The sequence below is a fragment of the Morone saxatilis genome, unplaced genomic scaffold, assembly GCF_004916995.1.
Source record: "Morone saxatilis isolate NCDOM2014 unplaced genomic scaffold, NCSU_SB_2.0 Contig12, whole genome shotgun sequence".
NCBI lineage: Eukaryota > Metazoa > Chordata > Actinopteri > Moronidae > Morone > Morone saxatilis.
In genome coordinates, this window is record NW_023339674.1 from 2,124,719 (window position 1) to 2,144,711 (window position 19,993).

Consider the following 19,993-nt stretch of genomic DNA (forward strand, 5'->3'; position numbering starts at 1 on the left):
CCGCCGCTCGCTGCTCCTGCTGCCGGGGCGGTTCTGTGTCTGTCCCCGCTCCTGGCTCTGGGGAAACGCACTCAGTCAAAAGCGACAAAGACGTCGGGTTATGTAACGACGAGTCGGACAAATACCCGGAGGTGGGCGCAGCGGGGCGGCGGAGGAGAGGACGGGCATCGGTGTGCGCTCTGTGGCGGCTTCACGGAGAGACGCGCGGACTGGAGACAGCACGGAGCGGCCGCGGCGAGAACCGTGTGCGCTCCCATCCGCCGAACCATTCCTGCTCTCCCCTTCACACACTCCTCCTCCCCGGGCACACTGCACCGACAGGAGGCATTACCGTGCGCAGGCTCCCGTTAGCAGAGGCGTGCGGGGTTGAGGCGATACACGTTAATTGCCCCCCACCCCCCCGGTGTCTCCTCCTCGCTGCTCCGTCCAGGATCTCTCCGTTGCGGGCGTGCCGCCTCAGCTCCGAACGCCAGAGGTCCGTTTTGGACGAGGATTACGATTAGGGGCTAGCAGACCGGAATACGCTCGATCAGATCTTTGTTTGTTTCGCTCAGTTGCTGTAGTTGCCTATATCTGGAGGGGAGGGGGATGACGGAGGAGGAGACGAGGAGAGGGACGCTTTTGAGACTGAGTTGAGGGGGATGACAGGAGGGGGGTGTAGTTATTGTCAGATGCGACCCGCGTCGTCTCCAGGATCTGCAGCTATGGGGACGACGGAAGGAGAAAAAGTTTCTCTTCTGGGGGTGATGGAGTCGGAGTTCAAGAGGCGGGTCAAGTGTGCGGTTCAGATTCAAGCAAGGTCACCGACGATCTGCGTGATTAAATGATCATACTGCCGGTATCACGACAGTGATACATATGTTGTAATATCAGTGTTGATGAACTAGGGTAGTTATATATAAAGCCGTATATTTAGATAGTGCGAGTTAAATAGGTGGCAGGAAATATGAGTATCAAATAGAAAACATTAAACTTTTTTTGTTCTATTGTTTTCACGACATTACACAATAAGGTTTCTTCAATAATAAAATCAATCACTATAAAGAGTTCTCTTAACTGATGTAATATTGTTATAATATAACTATATATTATTTCTTTTTTTCTTGAGGAGAGTGTGATATGTGTTATAATATCAATTCATCGGTGGTGCTATCTCTCATGGTTAACGTAATTATCTCAAGTTGCCTTATAAAAATTAAAAACCCAAGGAGTGAAGCTCTGTGAAATAATTAGTTATAAGTATAACTAAACTGGTGAAAAATACTCCGTGCTCAGTATAAGAGTATGAAGTTGCATTGATCATCTCGAATTTCCACAGGGATCATTATATACTTAACATTTTATCTCACAGATATAAATAGAAATAGCAAATGTCCTGTCAGCAGTTTCATTAGTTCATATCTCTGTGGTTTCTGGATTAACTAAGCCAACTACTATATCCTGTGTTGCTTATGTATCTGTAATCGTACAAGAATGATTGCACTCAAATTTCTAGCAATGATTCATCAGTGTTTGTCTGTTGTCCTTGCAGCTTGCACGACTGACTCTATGAAGCTGGCTTCTATTTACTGACCTGTCTCTTCTTTATTTATTGAATCCACTAGATGGCTTCTTCACTAGTTATCAGATCTCTTCTGTTTGTCTCTTCATGTTAGGTCGACGGTTGAGACTGGAACGTTTAGCAAACTCAGATACCCCTTATCATTTTACATCATTTTACATATCCGTTGTTGGTATTTGCATCATAAAATGATCTTCTGCCCACCACAACGTCTCTACTTCTCCTCTTTCACACAAACTCATTTTATTGTAGCATTTTTCCTAATATTTCCTCAAACTCTAAATCAGAAAGATTTTAATATGCTTTGAATCTTTACTGGTTTCTATTGGGCTAATTGTGTAAAAATTCGTCACTCTAAAAATCAAATGTTCGACTCAACAAAAGACACAGTTTCCTCACATCTTTTTGCAGTTGTGGCAACTTCTAATGAAATTTATGGTTCAACAAATGTGGGGAATACAGCGGAGTTCCCTTCTTACAATCAAATGTATTATTAATTACCACATATTGATTAGGCTACCTCATTATTTCCTGTCAACACAACTCCATCAAAAACAATTGTTGAGCCATTTGGTATCTAATCAATTAAATGAAATGTTCTTACCTTGAGACCATACATTTACATAATGTTGACAGTAAGCTCCACTGACATTACGTCGTTGTAGACTGTTTTACATTGTATGATCATACTTGTGTGTTTTCTGGTTGATTTTGTAAACAAACCTGTCACTGTAAAACAAACGCTCACCCTCGATGTCTCTCGTAGTTTCAGTTCGAGTTCTATCGGAGAGAGGAGGACAGAGAACGGAGACAGTCCAGAAGGTGGGTGACGAGGTTGAATGAATTTCAGTCAGTCCATCACAAACAGTTCAGAATCAGACCACATCTGTACGCATACGAGGTCTGGCCCGTGGACAGGAAGTCGGGATGAAGACAGACAAGCGTCTGAAGTTTGGCGAGGTTGAAGTCCACAGAGTGTGCCGAGATCCATAAACAGATTTGGCTCGGCGCGAGTAGAAGTAAATAAAAGCTGAGCAGAGATCCAAATCTGGCCTGAGTGTGGATTCAACCGCAGCGTTCGACCACCGCGGCGATGGATGACTCACCAGCCCGTCACGTGGTCTAATGGGTCCGATGTTGTTGTGCAGGGGCTGTACTGCCGCCCGGCAGCAGGCGCCAATCACGGGCCGAGGAGAATGTCTCTCATATGTCCGGAGCGGGGAGGCCTGAGGGGGGGGGGGGGGGACCATTGCAGGAAAGAGTTCTTCATCAGAGGATGAAGAGGAGGGAATGATTGGACACGAACAGGAGTAAATACTGCTCACTGTCAGGCTGTTTCTGTCTTATGGCTGCAAGAAAACACACCTGGAACAGAGAGATTGTGAGTTTGAATCCCTCTGAGCTTCAGGAGGACGGTTTCCTACTCATCAGGAGGACATTTCTCCAAAAGTATAAAAGGATTTAAGTGTGTGAGAGACTTAGATGGTGTTTCCAGTTTCTACTACTTTATATTTCTTCTCCACATCATTTCAGAGGGAAACATTACAGTCTATTGATGAGTTGTTGGACAAAAACCGTTTTAGTCATTTATGAAGAAAACAAAATTAAAAAAAGATGGAAGTTTTGGACTGATTTTCAAAAAAATAAAGAATTATAATTTTGTCTATGAGAACTTGTAATGGGATTTTAAATTCTTTTTTTTTTACATGTTATAAACAAATATCACACACAGAACAACTGCACACAGTCAGGATGTTTTTGTCTTCTGCAGCAGACTTTAAAACTCAAATCATGGCCTGAACATGAACTGAAAGATGTTTTTAAACACACAAAAATGCACCTGGAGAGTTGATAGCATGATACTTTATATGAACTCAAAGCCTCTGTCTCTAAGTTATATGTGATAGTGATGATTTTTAAATGATATTCTGTTGGTTTATGTTTTGTTTGGTGAAAGTTAGAAAATGAATAAATAAATAAGATAATATATTTTGAAGTAAGTTTTTGAGTAATGAAGGAATCTTTGAAAGAAAATCATTTTTAGAAGTGAGACAATTGGATCACAGACATAAACTGAACAAAGGAGAGAGAGAACAAAAGGTCAGGACCCTTTAATAGCTTATTTAAACGTCCACGTCGCTCCGTCAGCAAAGAGAGTGACCGACTGTTACATCATCCATCACTTTTAACTGCTCGCTTGTTGAAACCATCAAGTGAGCAACTTCTACAGTGAGATCCACCAGTGCACACACACTGAGGATGGACTTACACTGAGGATGGAGACATGTTGTGTCCAGCAGGAAAACTTGAACATTGAACATTTACATATTCAGAGATTCTGGGATTCGTAATGAGGTAGAAGGAGGAGATGACTTTTTGATATGGAAATTATACTTTTATAGTATGATTTGTCTTTGGGAGGGAGAGAGGTGATGACACACAGCAAAGGTCGCTGCAGCCTCGGTGCACCAGCTCTACCGGGACGCCCGGAAGAAACAAATCAGACACACATTATTGTTCCAATCAGACTATTTGTATATATGTGTTAATATATGTATTAATATATGTCTGGAGGGGATCTTAAAGTTAGACAGACACTCCGTTCTCATTTGCTTCCATGTGGGATTTCCAAAGTAAAACCCCCTAAAGTTCTGTTCATTTAAAGGACTAGTGTGTAGAATTTTGTGGCATCTGAACTGAACACCGCTGGCGTCTGTGTTTAACGACCTGGGGAGGAGAACGGGCTGTGAAGTGTTTACGAGAAACTACGGTTAGTATGTTCAACATGGCTGCCTCCGTGGAAGAGACGCGCCGCTCCCTTAAAAAGTCTCATCCTCTCAAGGTCTAACGAAAACACACACGAATTTATAATTATCACGGTGTAGTAGTACAACCACATGAAAACATACCTATGGGTATTAAATTCCATTTTTGCCAACAGATCCTCCTCAATGTTAAACACTGGACCTAACTCTATAGACATTAGCTTTGATTGAGGCAGGCTGCAGCACAGTGCGGTGTTAACACTGTCAGAGAGGCACTTTTGAAAAGAGTTTCAATAAAAATAAAAACAGGAGATGACCACAGAAGAAGGATTCTCTTTAGTTGGCCAGGAGAAAGTTGCTGTTGTTGGAGTTTCCTCTTCGAATCTCTGTGACCAGGTTATGGAGTTTCTCTGACAGCGCCACCTGGTGGGAGAGAAGAAGAGTTTGTGAGGTTGGGCCTCTGTGTTTAATGCATCCTGTACAGATTTTGGTGCAAATTCTGTGTGCGACACTCACTGTGTAAGAGTCTGGCTCCTGCAGCCTCTTGTGTCGAGGGTGCAGAGTCTGGAGGGAGCTCTGGACCTTTGCTCTAGTTTCTGCAGCGCTGCACAGAGGGTGTGTGACCTAGAAACAGTGGGAGACACATTCAGAAACACTTAACTCCTACACACTCCTGCAGTATTGTCTTATTTTCTACTGTTCAACGCCTTCCAAAACTTACTTTATCATTAAAAATAGTATTTAAATGTGATCCTCAAGGTTTCAGAAGCAGGATAATAGATCTTATTGCTGTTATTTTTGATAACTTTACTTTATCCTGAACATCCCTGAACTCGCTGCTTTGTGATGTGTCTTACAAGCGTAGAGAGAGAAAGAGGCTGAATTCAAATTGCAGACTTTATGGGTGTGTCCTCCCCATGAAGTCCAGTGTGTCCAATAAGTCCACACTCTATCCAGACTTCCAGTCCACTTCTGGTGTAAAATTCACCAGACTTTTCTCAGAGGAAAACCCGAAAATATGGACGAGATGACAGAAAGGAAACGACGTGGCGCGCTCCGGCCTCACCTGTCCTTTAGTAAACACTTCCTGGCGCAGGCAGATGACCTGAGCTGGAGTGACGGAGACAGAGGAGTTATCACACCCCAGAGGGTAACAACTCAGAGAGACTCCTGCCTCTGGAGGAGACTCTACGGCGAGACACTGCAGGTCCAGGAAAGGATGGCCTGCAGAGGAGTGAAGGGAGGGAAGCTGTGAAAACGTTTACAGACTCAACAGCAGCCGCGGGAGGCACCAAGAGGACACCAAACCGTTGGATGGAAGAAAGACATTTCTATTCTCACAGTCTCTTACCACTTGTAAAGAAAATAATGGAAACATTTTGATGAGGGTGGTGCCAGTAGAAAGGCTATTGTGTTACCTAAATCCAAAGGATTTATTTAGCGAACTGTGACTTTTTTAGGACATTTGGGCCTCTTTGTTGTCTATAAAAACAACTGAAAATTGTTAATAGATGAAATAAGCAGATTTGATTTCTGTTTTGGGGTAATTCAGCTACAAAAATCAAGGTACTTCATCTCATCTGCAAAGATCATTCATTAATGTTAATATTGCCATGAAGCAGTCCCACTCATTGAATTAGATTTTGCCAACAATGGTTAAAAAGTGTTTCCCAAACTGGAGTATGTGTACCTCTAGGGGTACTTTGGAGTACTGCAGGGGTACATAACATTTTTATAAATGTTTGTGTTAATTATTCAATAAGAAGAGTTCAATAAAAATGTAAATGTAAGTTCGATAAATAACATTTTGTATTCAATATTCCTGTTTTCAGTGCAACCGTACACTGAATTTAGATTCTTAGTGAAGCTCAAACTCTTGTTTGTCACTAAACTGTAACTTATCAAAAAGATGCAGTTCAATGCCGTTAGTGTTATTACATAATGACTATAATTTAATTTAAATAAAAGTTTTTTGGCATATCACCAAACCTCTGTTAGCATGCACCACCGGTGTGTTTTCGCCTTAAAGTAAGATAGTGACAGAAAAACAGAGAGAGAAATAAGCGTTTAAGTAGTGAGGATGAGTTCTCACCTTCTGCGTCTATCAGCCTGTAGACATGTTTCCTCCCGGGGACGGTGCTCTTCTCTGGGTCCTCGCTGATCTTCATTCTGGGCCTCCCCCTCACCTCCACCAGCTAACACACACACACAACAATGGCACCACACAGATGTTAACATGAGACCAGGGCACTTGGACAGGCAATTAATTGCACTTTTTATCTTAATCGTTACCTTATAAACGCAGCCCAGCGAGGGCTGTTTGGTGCAGGTGACCAGATGCGTCCCAACACCGACCACATCGATCTCATTCTCCTGAAACAACACAGAACGTCCATAAAGACAGGAAAGATGGCAGACAATACAAATGAGCTTCTTGTTCATCATAAACAATCTACCTTCTTGTTAAGCTCAGCCATGCTCTGCTCTGAGATGTTATTGGTCCCAACGATGATCAGTGAATCGAAGGCGGAGATGGAGAACCTGCAGACAGGGAGATTAGAACCGGACAAATGTTCTCGCTGTAGCTTTTAAAGACGTGCTGATGCACACACACACAAGCAGCGTGGCACCTCACTCACTGCTCGCTGCAGAGTCTGAAGACACGACGGACATCAACCGACTGCCTGCACAGGTCCCCGCTGTCCAGACGAACTCCTACAGGCCGGTAGCCCAGTTCACACAGCGCCAAGGCCACAGCGCAGAAGTTCAACAGACCGCTACTGAAACCACACACACACACACACACACACACAATTCAGCATACGATATATATGATATTAAAGGTTATATATTTGAGATTTAAAACATTAATATAGCATATAGCACAATATAGGATTTATTTCCACCAAAGAGTGTTTTTGTCTCTGGAGTCTGGTGGAGAGTGATAGTGATATTACGGCTGTTTATGGTTAAACTGAAGGTCTATCTCTGTAGGGATCCTTTCCGTAATGCTGTCAGACACTGACAATAACAATCTGAGTCTGTCAGTGGCAGAAACAGGAACTTAGCATTTGTCCTTGTGGATTAACGTTAACTCTAATTAAGATTATTTTGAGAGTTTTTGCTGTTGTTTCTGTCCAGGTTGAAGTGTGTTTTATGATTAGCAAGGTAAAATTATTGGTTTTATTAATGGGGTCTGGTTGGCCGTAGCATTGTTTTGGTCTGAGATGCTGATTCTCTGGTGTGACATCGAGTGGGAAGTGAATTTAGAATATAAAACCTTTAATAAAACATTTCCTGTTATTGATTAAAAGAATAATGATCAAATTGCAGCCTCAGTCGGAGTTCACAGACTTTATAGCTTGGACACTGTGAAACGCGTTGGTTCATTTATGAATAGTGATGATGAAATTAGGATCTCTGAAGAACTAAAACCTTCCAACAAACTGTGTCACTAATAGACTCGTTGCTCCAAACTTGATTTAACTCAGTGTGCACTAGTGACACCTGCTGGTAGAATCAATCTAGTGCAGCAAAATCCTAAAACTCGTGTGCTGCTGCTGCTGTGGTGGAAGAAGTACTCATATAATTTACTTTAGTAAAGCAAAACCACAGTGTAGAAATACTCTGTTAGAAGTGTTCAAAAGTATCAGCATCAAAATAAAGTTCACTTTAAGTATTAAAAGTAGAAGGAATAATCAGCACCGTTGGCTGATATAGTGCAATACATTAAATTATTACATTAATACTGAAGCATGTGGAGGAGCTAGTTTTAACAACTTTATACACTGTTAGTGGTTATAAAACATCTAAGTCGGGCAGATGTTTGTTCACATGATAAAAGCCTTAATACATCTTCAGTATCAAACGTAACATCGCTACTTACCAGCCAACACTGTAGCTGTCGATCACAGGGAGGAAGTTCTGAGGGTAGGCGATGGCGTAGGACAGAAAGGCGGCCAACTCGCCCTCACGGATCTTCCCGTGCTCCGCCCGCAGAAGCTCACACACACGAGTCAACCAGCCCTTCGTCAACGAGATGAAGTCGACTGGATCGGGGGCCCCGTTTACTGCCACGAGAGTCTGAGTGGAAACGGAGAATGGAAATAAACATTGGGAAGAAAGCTGAGCAGTAAACTCTCAAAGTGTCTTTGAATGCGCCAACGTAGAGAGTTATACAGTATATATTATATTATATATATTAACAGTATAATTAAAACTGCAGTTCTTATCAATGACAAATGTTCCCCCAGCCAGTTTCCTGGTCCTCATCCACTGTTGGCAACACGTGGTGTTTCTAACACTAACAGTGATTGTTTTATAAGTGTGTGACATTATCAAAGTGATTCCTGCAGAGACAGACCCTTTTGTTAAACAGTAAGATCAGAAACAGCTGTTTCATCGCTGTCACTCACCACCAGACTCCATAGCCAAAAACAGTCATTTTACCTCACAGGTTCATCGTGACATTGTGATATCATTCAAAGTGGGCGCAAACAAAATAAAACTCAAACTGGTCAAAATTAATTCACAGACGTTATAAAAACATCCCCAGATGGGTTTGTGACGCTGTTCTCTGCTGGTTGCAGGTCCCACCAGCCTCTCTGGAGGTGCCCCAACCAGTCGAACTGTAGGAGTCACAAGGACGTAATCCCTCACTGGTTTCCCACCAACGAATGTTTACCGGACTGCACGGCTGCACATGGGGGCAGCAGAAAGTGTTAAAGACCCACCTATTTAGTCTGGGTTTCAATAGATTTTTATTTACTTATTTTTGTTTTTATTTCTATTATTCATTTATTTAAAAAAAATCTGTTTTATTGCTTTCTTTTTCTGGTGTGTTTATATATATATATTTTAGTCTTTTTTATTACACTGTTTACTTTGTCTACTTATTTACACATTTTTATCTGTTTTATTACTTGCTATATCCTTTTATTATTCTTAGTTTTTATCTTGTCTTCATCCTGCCTCCGGTTCCAGTTCTCTGTGGTAGTTTCTCCTACAATAACATGACAACATAACTGATAAAGGCATAAAGGCGGTAAAATGTTCACGGTGGTGGATAATGATTGCTAATAATGTGCACAAACCGCTGGTCCAGTCTTCTAAGGATGACTGGAGGAGAGAACACATACTCACTTGTGGCCAGACCTCCTCCAGGGAGGTAAAGGAAGTGACGTATGAGTGCGCCATGGTCCCTGCGACGGGGACCCCAAACAGGAAACCAGCCTGAACGTTGCTGGTGAGATCAAACCCTAGAGGGCAGATTGCAGTGTCAGTCTGTGGGTGGGTTCGACATTATCAATGTGCAAATTCAGGACAAACTCAGCCTGAGGAAACACACCTGAATGCAGTTCATTTTGGGGAATTTGGAAAGCTTAAACCCGTCACCACAAGGGAACATGTACCATATAAAATGATTAGCTACTTGTAGCTCACACAACCACAAATGTGTGGAAAGAACATGACTGTTTGACAGACCACTCAGCATTCACCTCCAATGTGTGTGTATCGTGAGGCGGTGAGCCCCCCATCTGGTCCCTGAGCCCTCCGGAGGCCCATTTCCAGCAGCTTCCTCCTGGGGCCGGCTGCCAGGCGGAAGCGGGCAGCGTTACTGCACACCAGACTGGAAAACAGAGGAAAGGCAGAACTGAAACAGGCTGTTGTGCGTCTGGAGCCAAACTTTTTATACAGTGTTATAAAATGCACAGTCTGGGCTGAAAGCTGAGTCAGGATTGAAGCCAATGTGAAATACGGCACAGCTGTAACTTTAATGTGGGTCTTTAATTTTGAGAAAACCTAATATATTTGATTCAGTTTAACTTTATTTCATACACATAGGTTCATACTGAATTCCCTTCTTTAAAAACCTCTTTAAATGTGCATTCTTCATATGTAGAAAAACACTTTTTACACACTGTATAACAGTAGTGCATGGACATTTTTTGCATTTGCTTCTTGCTATAGTATATGATACTTACACTGAGCAACATCAACACAAGAGGTCATTTATTTTATGACCATCATTTACTAAATGAACATCATGCTGTATGAAACCAGAGATTGAGACCATAAACTCATTAGAAAACTGTTTACTGAGCTCATAAAGTGAGAAGTCAGCTCATTTTCTCCGTAAGACTGAATGGTATCAGTGTTTTATTGCAGCCAGTGGAGCTGCCCCCTGCTGGTCAATACATAGAATGCAGGTTTAAGACACTTTACAGTCGGTTTCACTTCACTGTTGTATCATAATGTAGTAATAACTGCTGAGTACTGTTCGGTCAGACCACACCCATCTTCGAACTCAAGATCTGTCAACAGACAATTAACACCTGCCAAAGTACAGACCATGACCTCAGTGGTACTCAGCCTCCAGGAGCACAAACACAGACTCACAGGTGAAAACAACACCAATGGTAAAAATACTCCATTACAAAGGAAGGACATGAGTCCAACAGTAGCTTTGGACCATGAAATACCAAATGTAGGGAGCTAAAATGATTTCAGTTTATTGATTAGTCGACCTAAGGATTCAAATCTAGCCTTTTGTGCTTTCCGCAAGTTTTGCACCCACCGTAGTTTCTCTTACACACTTAAAATGTTCTACTTTTGTTTGTTTAATATTTTTGTTAATTGATAATTGATTTTTAAGATCATTTTCTACAGCATGGACAGCGTACAGTAAAGTTAGACAACAGGAGAGAGAGTGATAACATTCAACAACGGTCCCGAAAATGTCACAATTAAATTAAAAGAATTTAACAGTACAATTTAGTATTTTTATTTATGATTATTTAATCTTTTTCTTTTTCAAAAGTAGCATAAAGGGAACTATATGTACATTTCATTCCACAACCCTGTGATGTAAAACAACCTTGAATCTGAATCCTGTTACCTGGCGTAGTTGACCAGACACAGTAAACTGGTCTCCAGCAGCTGAACCACAGCCAGCGGACCTGCCACCTCCATCAGAGGCACCTGCAGATGTTTAAGACACATAGCACAGCAGGGATGAGCAATATCTCAGCTAAAACGATTATCCCAGTACAGATGTAAGCGTAAAATGTGTCAATATGTGTAAATATACCAACATTAGTAAAATAAACTTGTTCTGTAAGTAGCTCTCTTACTACTGGGATCAAAACGTTGTCTGAAGATCAATTCTGAGGCTGTTCTGTGAATAGTTTTCTGTTCAACTTCTGATCAAATCATATCAATTTCAGGCTAAAATGAACATCTGTTAGCCACGCCCATAGACTGTTTAAGCCACGCCCATATACGGTTTAAGCCTTGCTTGTCCAAAGTAAGGATACAAATAGTTGGTTGAACCAATACAAGTACTTGCTCAGGTTCCTCCACCCACTCCCTACACACAGCGCCCTTGAACTTTGACCTTCAGCCCTACAGCTCACCCTGGCAAACACCACCGTGCCCTCTGGGACGGAGCGGAGCGTGACGCCCGAGCAGTCGAGGCCCCGCAGGAACTGGAAGAAGGCGTGTTCGGTGGCCGGGGGCAGGACGGAGCGCAGGAACTCCACATCTGGATCCACAAAAACACAGAGTTAACAGCTGGAACGCTGTCAGCGAGCCCAACAACAGAGGGCATCCTTCAACCTACAACACATGTGCTCTTACACAATCCTCCCCTCTCCCCCCTTCCTCACATGGCTCCACACACACACACACACACACACACATTAAGAGCTAAATCTAATAACTTTGTGGACAGTTAATCTAATCCGACAGCTACCAACAGACTGCTCCGGTGTGACTGTGATAAAGTTTAGACTAAACATGAGCGTGCCCATGACAACTTGCTGAATACAATTCTGGAAAGTAACTTATTACTTAACTGAAGTACAGTTTAGTTTCAGGGTTTCTTTTTAAGACTTTAAAGAACTTTACGAATGCAATTTAAAGCTTATTTTACTTCCATACTGCCAAAAAAAGTACGAGGGATTTGAAGGAAAATCGATATTGGTTCCATGTTGGTCTCATTGTGTAGTTGTTGGATGATCAATACAAATTTTGCCTCAAAACACGAACAATGCCATCATAGAAGTAATGTCAAATTCATATTTAAGACATTTTAAGGCCTATGATTGTATTTTAGACTAAATTTCAAGAGTCTTTACTTTACTTGAGTATCTTAAGATCCCTTCATTTAGGAAAAATACCAATAAAACTGTTTTTATACTCCATTAGAAGTAAAAGTCCTTCATTGAAAAGTAAAAGTACTCAAAGCAATGGTACTCAGTCTGCAGAGAAATGTCCCCTCAGGGATATATTATACATTAAGTTATTAGATTAATAACACTGATGGATCAGTAGCCTTTCACTGTTTCTGTACATATAATGTTCATGTTTGTTCTCCACTATATTTATTGGACAGATGCAGTTACTATTTACTCTTCTGGTGAAGATTTTACATATAAAACATACCGTTTATGAAGCGTGAATAACCAGCAGCTGTTTATAAAGTTGTTAAATGAGCTCCACCTCAACCAGCTACAACATCACTAACAATGATCTGATATAACATGATATAATATATTCCACAGTATAACACTGGGAACGGTGTGTGTGTTCCCACAGTGTGATGTTTGAATGATGTCTGTACAGAGTTTGACACTAGAAGGATGTTTTCACATTCATCTGCTGAGAGTGGAAAGTTTCTCTGAGCTCATTGAGAATCTGATTTTAAGGGGGCGGGGCCTATGAGCATGGTTTGTGACATAACAAATAGTTTAGAGGTCAGTCCTGGTCCAGTAGGCCTATGTAATTTATACAAGTGTAGAAACATGAAGCCACCAGTGCACAGACACTGAGGATGGACTTTACAGTGAAGGAGGAGACATCTCGTGTCCACCAGGAAAACATTTACATATTTAATGATTCTGGGACTTTTGAATGAGTAGATGTCTTTTAAATGATTTTAACGTGGAATTTATACACTGCTATTTCGTGGAGGTAGTTGAGTATTTGCAGTTTTTGTAGCTTTATACTTTTAACTTTACCTAATTTCTGAGGCAAATGTAATTTATTACTGCACTTCATGTATGTGATAACTGATAATCTGTACATTCAATATACAAAACATTTATTATAAAAGATAATTCTGCACATAATGTGTCGGGCAGTAACTCATTAATAGTAATAATATTACTTCCCCCAGTAACTAGTTACTTACCCCTCCAAAGAATAATTAGTTACAACATTACTTTTTGCAATCACATCCTTGGATTAATTTCTGTAATATTGGAGGAAACTAGTTCGGAAGAACAAACAAAACTGGATTTTAGTCGACTTTAAAGGTCTTTATTTTAGGGGAGAAGGGGAACCAACTGTGAGAGGAGCAGCAGAAAAGTAATGTAACTAGTAGTGTAACTAAAGTAAATAACTAGCCCAGCACTGGTCATAACAACTGTTTAAAACAAGTGTTTCCAACCTGTTGCACTGTTACAACCCTCTGTGCCATGCAGCTGTATGAACTTGAGCTGCTGTATCAAACCTCCTCGGTACGCAGTGTGTGCCGTGTTGCTCCATGTGTTGATCCTTACAGCACACAGGAGATTACGGATTATTCCCTGAGTGCTGAAGTTCACTACTAAACGTCAAAGTTCGCTGAAATACTCCTCCGGCACTCACGTTTTCTCACTGAACTCTTTCCGGAGGTTGCGCGGTGGAGTATTGCACAAGCACGGGCCGGAATGCGTAAAAGGAGTTCGGAGTCAAACAATGTCAAGTTGGCCTGATGAAAAATAAAAGATTTAAGAGCTTTCTGCTGGTGTTAAAATAGCGAGAACTTAGGACTCATCACCTTCGTCTGTGAAGCGAAAGCTGCGCAACGAACAGCAGGCAAGTCCGTGCAGTGGCGAACAGGCGAGAAGCCGCGCCGAAACGGTTTCCCTGAATGAAGAGCTCGAAGGCGCGGGCTCCTGGTGCCGGGCCGGCCCCCGCCAGTACGCGTACGTCCATGGTGACTGGTACAGGTCCGTGAGCAGCGGCGGCACCGCTCTCCACCGGATAGACCGCTCCATGACCCGCATGTGTTACTGTCCTGGACGGCGCCTGACATGTTATTCAAGCCCTTGTTTCCAGTGTTCTACGTTGATGCCGAGATTCTCTTGGGAACTTGTGCAGTTCTCCAAACGCCCCCCCACTGACTGCCTTCACCTACTGGGAGAGAAGACAAACTCCCCCACAGGAGCAGAGAGAGAGAGAGAGAGGGGGTGGGGGGGTGCTGGAGCTGCAGTTCCAGTTTCAGATCCACACTTCATTTGTAATCCAATTACTTTTACCTTTCTCCAGGGACAGATGCTCATGTTGTCTTGTGATGGGGGAGGAGGAAGAGTTCCTTTACATAAGCACAAATACTACCACACTGTGGACATACTCCACTAATGCATTCAAATCCTTACTTAAGTAAAGTATTATCAGCTAAATGTACTTGAAGTGTTTGTTGCATTTGACTGCTGTAGATCCCCTCCAGACGTGTATGAAGACATATATTCTTATATTTTTAACTATAATTTCCACATTAAAATCCTTAAAAAGTCATCTACTCATTCTACCTCATTACAGTCGGATTTTCTGTGAGCACATTTCTGTCAGCAGATGAATGAAAACATCCTTCTAGTATTAAACTCTGCACAGACATTATTCAAACATCACACTGTAGGAACAAGAAGAAACACAACTACTTTATACACTGTTGTGTACTTTAATCAGCAGTGGCTGTCCTGTGGGAGAAACTATCTCTAAAACATCTTCATAAACTCATAAAAAGGGGAGTTTTAAACAGTTTATTTAAGTTTATTAAGACTGTAAAGACTGGGTGCTGGATCCTGAATGTGTTAAATCATAAAACGAAATACTAGGACGAAATTCCCATTTAACTTTTTAATATTGTCACAAATATATTCAAAAGTTAAATAGGAGTTGTGTCCTATGAACAATTCAGAATCACCAGATTTGGAGATAAACTGTGGTCATTTGACAGGAAGAGGAGGAACAATTATAATCTGAGAACTGTGACTCATAAACAGTCCCAGTACAAGAAATGTTCAGTTTTCTTTATAGACAGATGCATCTGCACTTGATCCTAACCCTTGTGTATCTTCTAACATATGCCATACTCGCTTTACAGATTAGCTGAAGTATGTAAATGTCTGTGTGTGCTTCTGTTTGCACACTCACTTGAGAGATGAACAGAGTATTCTGAACTGAATTTAACTAAAGCTGTCGTTCAATATTTGCCTCTGAGATGTGGGGGAGTACAAGTATAAGGTGGTATAACATTAAAAGACTTATGGAAAGTACTCACATTTTTCTCAGTACTTAATATACTTAATGTAGTAAATGTACTGAGTTACATTCCACCACTTGCAGAAAATGTCTTTGTGAAGTTAATTTAGTTAAGAGGTGAATTAGTTGGATCATTTAAACAATCATGAGCTGATGTGTCAATCTGATAAATGTAGTGCAGTAAAAGTATAAATGAGTACAATATTTGAGTAAATATACTAAAGGTCAATAAAGCGACAGAACAAACAATATTCAGAATATTTTTTTATTCAAGAACAATCTCACATTCAGTATATTCTTGTTATGAGTTTTGTTTTTTGTTTTCCAGAAAGAGTTATCAATTACTTTACCTTTTACTATTGAAAGGCCGAACTCTGTATTTCACTCTTCTGTGTATTTAGTAAAGGAAACACTATAGTTGTGTTTCTATAAATATGATATATCTCAGTGGTTTCCAACCTTTCTCCTGAGTAAACTGACGACCCCTGAATGGATATTTTAATTATCCAGACTTTAAAACAACAATTTAAATTCGGTTTTCTTCACAAAAAATGAATGAAATGTTACGATAAAGGCCTCCTGTTTTCTTACACCCCTTAAAAACAAGAATGAAGCCCCCAGTGAAGCTTTGGTGACCCCTAGTGGAGGAACCAATAACGTGTATTATTAATCTAGTTCTATTCCTGTATAAACATCTCAACTCATTATGCAGTAACTGCTCTCTCCTCTTAAACCAACCTGCTGTAATTACCTTCTGCTTACTTTCAGTTAAGATTTCAAGAATCTGATTAGTGACTGAATGTTATCTTTAAACCCTGCAGACACGGTGCCACCAATGAATTCAATCAGCCTCACGGTGGACGGCAGCAGAGGAGGTTCCACCATCACGCCGGGACAACAGACGAGAAGAGAAATGACTTCATGTGTAACGTTTGCCGAATTTACAAGAAGGCCTAAATGATAAAGAATCTGTAGCAGACAGCGTCTCACAAAGTGTATAAAGTTTCTCCTCACTCAGTAACTCTCAAACCTGTGTGATTCTTTAAGAGTCTGGGGATATTAGTTGAAACAGTGTGTTCACAAACACCTGCTGCTTATCTTTGCAGGTAATCGAACGCATTTATACTACAAAAGAGTTCCTCGGGCAGGGTTTGGATTATCTGATCACAATGAGTCACGGTGTGTTTAGAGCAACAGGCTCTACTGTCTCTCAACCACTTTATGTTTACACTTTGCAACCTGGTGGTCAGGATGGTAATGTGTTCATCATTTCAGACTTTTCTCTAATCTTTGCTTTTTTATTGTGATAAACTTTATAGCTACACCTCTTCGGGACCATAAATATGATTCAGATCAATCCAGGGAATCTAAAGGAGAACCTTGTTTAAAGTGCAACTTGTAATGAGAGGTCGTAAGTAGACAAGACAGTTGGGAACAACTGCTTTAGGACAGGAGGACACATCGGCCCAGGCTTCAAACAGGAGTAGAGATGATCTGATACCATTGTTTCCTTCCTGATACCAAAACTTAGTGTATCATCGTGGCTGAGTACCGATCCGTATTAACAACCGTAGGTTACTAAGCCTGTGAGGGACAGTGCTGGGAAGTAGCAGGGTCCTGTTTCGGGGCTCATAAATTACGTGATATCGGGTCGGTGCACAGACAACGTTTCAGTCAGAGGAGCTTCCAATACCGGCATCGGCTTCGGAACAACTCTAAAGCACTCGTCTGTCCTCACTGCCAGTGTGAGACACATCACAGGATCTGTTCAGTGGTGGTCATTATCCCGGTTCTCCCTGCTGCTCGCCGCCCTCCGCCGCAGTGGGGAAGCATCCTGCGAGCTCATTGGTCAGCGTGTGCTTCTGTCCCCCCCAGAGAAAGTGCGTGGGCTGTCCCGATTGGCCGTCCCCCTCAGCGTAAACGAAGAACGGGCTGAGCTCGATGGCCAGGGCCGACCTGACCAGGCCGACCCCGCCTCCTCGCTCTGAGCAGGGGTGGTAAACCCGCCCGCTGACGGGATGCATGTACAGCGCCTCTGGGAGGAACGGGACGGACAGCTGCTCCGCCCCGCCGCAGTACGACAGCAGCTCCTGATCTCCCAGCAGGTGGGTGAAGACCACGGGACGGTCGTCGCAGCGCAGGAAGTTCCTCTCCCTGCCGCACAGGGACAAGTAGGGGAAGTCCTCCTCGTAACGGCCGCTCTGATTGGAACGCAGTCGACTGAAGAAGAAGACCAGGAACTTTTTGTCTGGTGATAAAGAAACAGGGATGAAGAGGAGCTGCTGAGCAACAACAGACAATCAGATATTTGTTTGGGATTATACACCAAGATTTCTGTCTTCTGTCAGCAACCAAGCTGAGAGCCACAGACAGAGACAGAGCTGCAACGATTAGTCGATTAGCTGTCAACTAATACATTAATCACCAAGTATTTTGATAATCTATTCATCGTTTTGAGTCATTTCTCAAGACAAAAAATGTCCAAATTCTCTGATTTCAGCCTCTCTAATGTGAATATTTTCTGATTTCTTTATTACAAGACATCAACTTGGACTTTGGGACATTTTATGGACCAAACAACTCTAATCCATTTAGTGAAATGATTAATCACCACTAGTTGCAGCTCTAGTCTTTCATTGACAACAACCTCATCTTTAGAGAGTGTCAAATGCAGTTTTAAAGCCTTAATAATATTGATTTACTGGTGGTTAATTATGATTATGTGGTGCAGTTAAGTTATCACACAGTGAACCTGATGCTTAATATTCCAGGAGAGGATTACTAGACACAATACTTAGTGATGAGAGGTTGATTTTAGCCCGAGGCCGTCGTACTATACTGTTTGCTTAATACACGTATAAAACTGTTCAGTGGTGTTTTAAAAGCAGTCAGTTATTTCTAAGCCACTGATCACTGGCTCGTGTCTTCACACTATGAATGGATGAAACAGCATTTCGATGTTTCCATATTTTACTGATTCTTTTTGTTCTCAAACTAACATGCAAGGTTGCTGCCAGATATATTATAGTTTAGTATTAGTTTTAAATTTCTGTTTGTTAATCCAGTTTAGTTTCAGTTGGTTTCCAGAGTGAGTTTGTTCGTTTCAGTTGAGTTTCTTATTCTTATTCAAATAAGGAGTATTTGTCAGGAGTAAGTTCACAATACAAACACATTAACGCATCCCAGTCTCAATGAACATATGCACCAGTAACTCCTTATGTTTGTTTTGTTGATAAATTTTGAATTTTATCAGATATTGTGATTCACGATTAGTGGAAATTATCATTTTCACGTCACAATTTTCCTTTCCACTGAAAAAAACTATTAAAATCATGATGATGTGACATCTGTTGGAGTCTGTAGTACCAAAGAAACACATTTTCTTACATCTGTCAAAGCTACAGAGCTTCATTATAATGTAATTTGATGTATTTGTATCGTTTGATTTGGATAATATCTCAATTAATTGTGCAGCCTTCCTGTATATTTGTATCTTATTTTAGTTTTGTAAGCACACAGTATAGTTTCAATGCCGTTTTTTCACTCAAATTTTGTATAATATATAATATTATTCTATATAACTGTGGTAAGTTTTATGGCAAACATGCAGACTTCAAACCCTTCAGGCTGTTTGAGACTTCACACATTGCAGGTAAAGATGCATTTTTACCTTTGAAGCAGGTGACAAAGTTCTTCACTTTGGTGTCATCGAGGAAAAGCTGCAAGTTGAGCACAAACAAACATGTTAAACCAGCAGAATGACCTTTATATTAATATTTTTATTTGTGTGACTTCATACACTCACCTGTCCTTGGTGGTCAATGTAGTAGAAGTACTCTCTGATGCGCGGTTCCGGGCTCTGGCCCTGGATGTATGTAGCGGTGGTTCTGGAGGCGGTGTAGCCGGCGGGCAGGCAGCGCAGAGCGGCCAGAGCTCTGCAGCTGAGAGCCGCGGTCCGGACAAACAACATGGCAACAAACCCGGAGTTTCTGTTATACGACGGAGTGACACAACTTCATGTTATTGTTTACAGCCGCAGCAGAGGAAGAACCCGGAAGAGTTTAACTGTGGCACCAGCGTCAGTTTCTGACTACGCCGCCTACTGGACACTGGTGGTACTTACATCCATTACAGAGCATTAAAAGGGCCAATAAAGTAGGAAAAGATTAAAAATGAACTAATAATAATAATATAAAATGATTCAAGTTCACGGTTTACATACAAAAATAAAACAGTGTTCCCACTCTTTTTAAGAAACAGTTTTATACAATATATTATTATTATATTAATTACGATTATATTATTATTATTATTATTATTATTATTATTATTATTATTATTATTATATACTGTTAAC

General features: G+C 41.3%; 2 protein-coding genes across 3 annotated transcripts; both read right to left on the reverse strand.

Annotated features, from left to right (window-relative positions):
- Positions 1-4,461: 4,461 nt before the first annotated feature.
- naprt (nicotinate phosphoribosyltransferase) lies at positions 4,462-14,175 on the reverse strand (the record flags this gene model as incomplete). Of its 2 annotated transcripts, none has more annotated exon segments than XM_035652831.1 (13): positions 4,462-4,749; positions 4,843-4,950; positions 5,393-5,550; positions 6,419-6,521; positions 6,619-6,699; positions 6,783-6,867; positions 6,966-7,103; positions 8,213-8,409; positions 9,469-9,584; positions 9,825-9,955; positions 11,225-11,307; positions 11,742-11,869; positions 14,150-14,175. In XM_035652831.1, coding segments are annotated over 13 exon segments (1,441 nt in total), but the record flags the coding sequence as incomplete, so codon positions are not given.
- A 1,712-nt stretch (positions 14,176-15,887) lies between these two features.
- Positions 15,888-19,702, reverse strand: cunh8orf82 (chromosome unknown C8orf82 homolog). The gene is made up of 3 exons (XM_035652832.1): positions 19,442-19,702; positions 19,307-19,355; positions 15,888-17,884 (listed from the first exon to the last, which is right to left on the reverse strand). Exons 1-3 carry the CDS (start codon positions 19,604-19,606, stop codon positions 17,418-17,420), a joined length of 681 nt encoding a protein of 226 aa, XP_035508725.1. The 5' UTR covers positions 19,607-19,702; the 3' UTR covers positions 15,888-17,417.
- Positions 19,703-19,993: the final 291 nt, after the last annotated feature.

What these genes read in the sequence shown, in the direction of transcription:
- cunh8orf82 (XM_035652832.1), bottom strand. Translation starts at nt 19,606, where the DNA reads ATGTTGTTTGTCCGGACCGCGGCTCTCAGCTGCAGAGCTCTGGCCGCT. An exon ending in ACATTGACCACCAAGGACAG is followed by an intron (nt 19,356 to 19,441) that starts GTGAGTGTATGA and finishes CTCAACTTGCAG; the next exon opens with CTTTTCCTCGATGACACCAA. An exon ending in CTTTGTCACCTGCTTCAAAG is followed by an intron (nt 17,885 to 19,306) that starts GTAAAAATGCAT and finishes CTTTATCACCAG; the next exon opens with ACAAAAAGTTCCTGGTCTTC.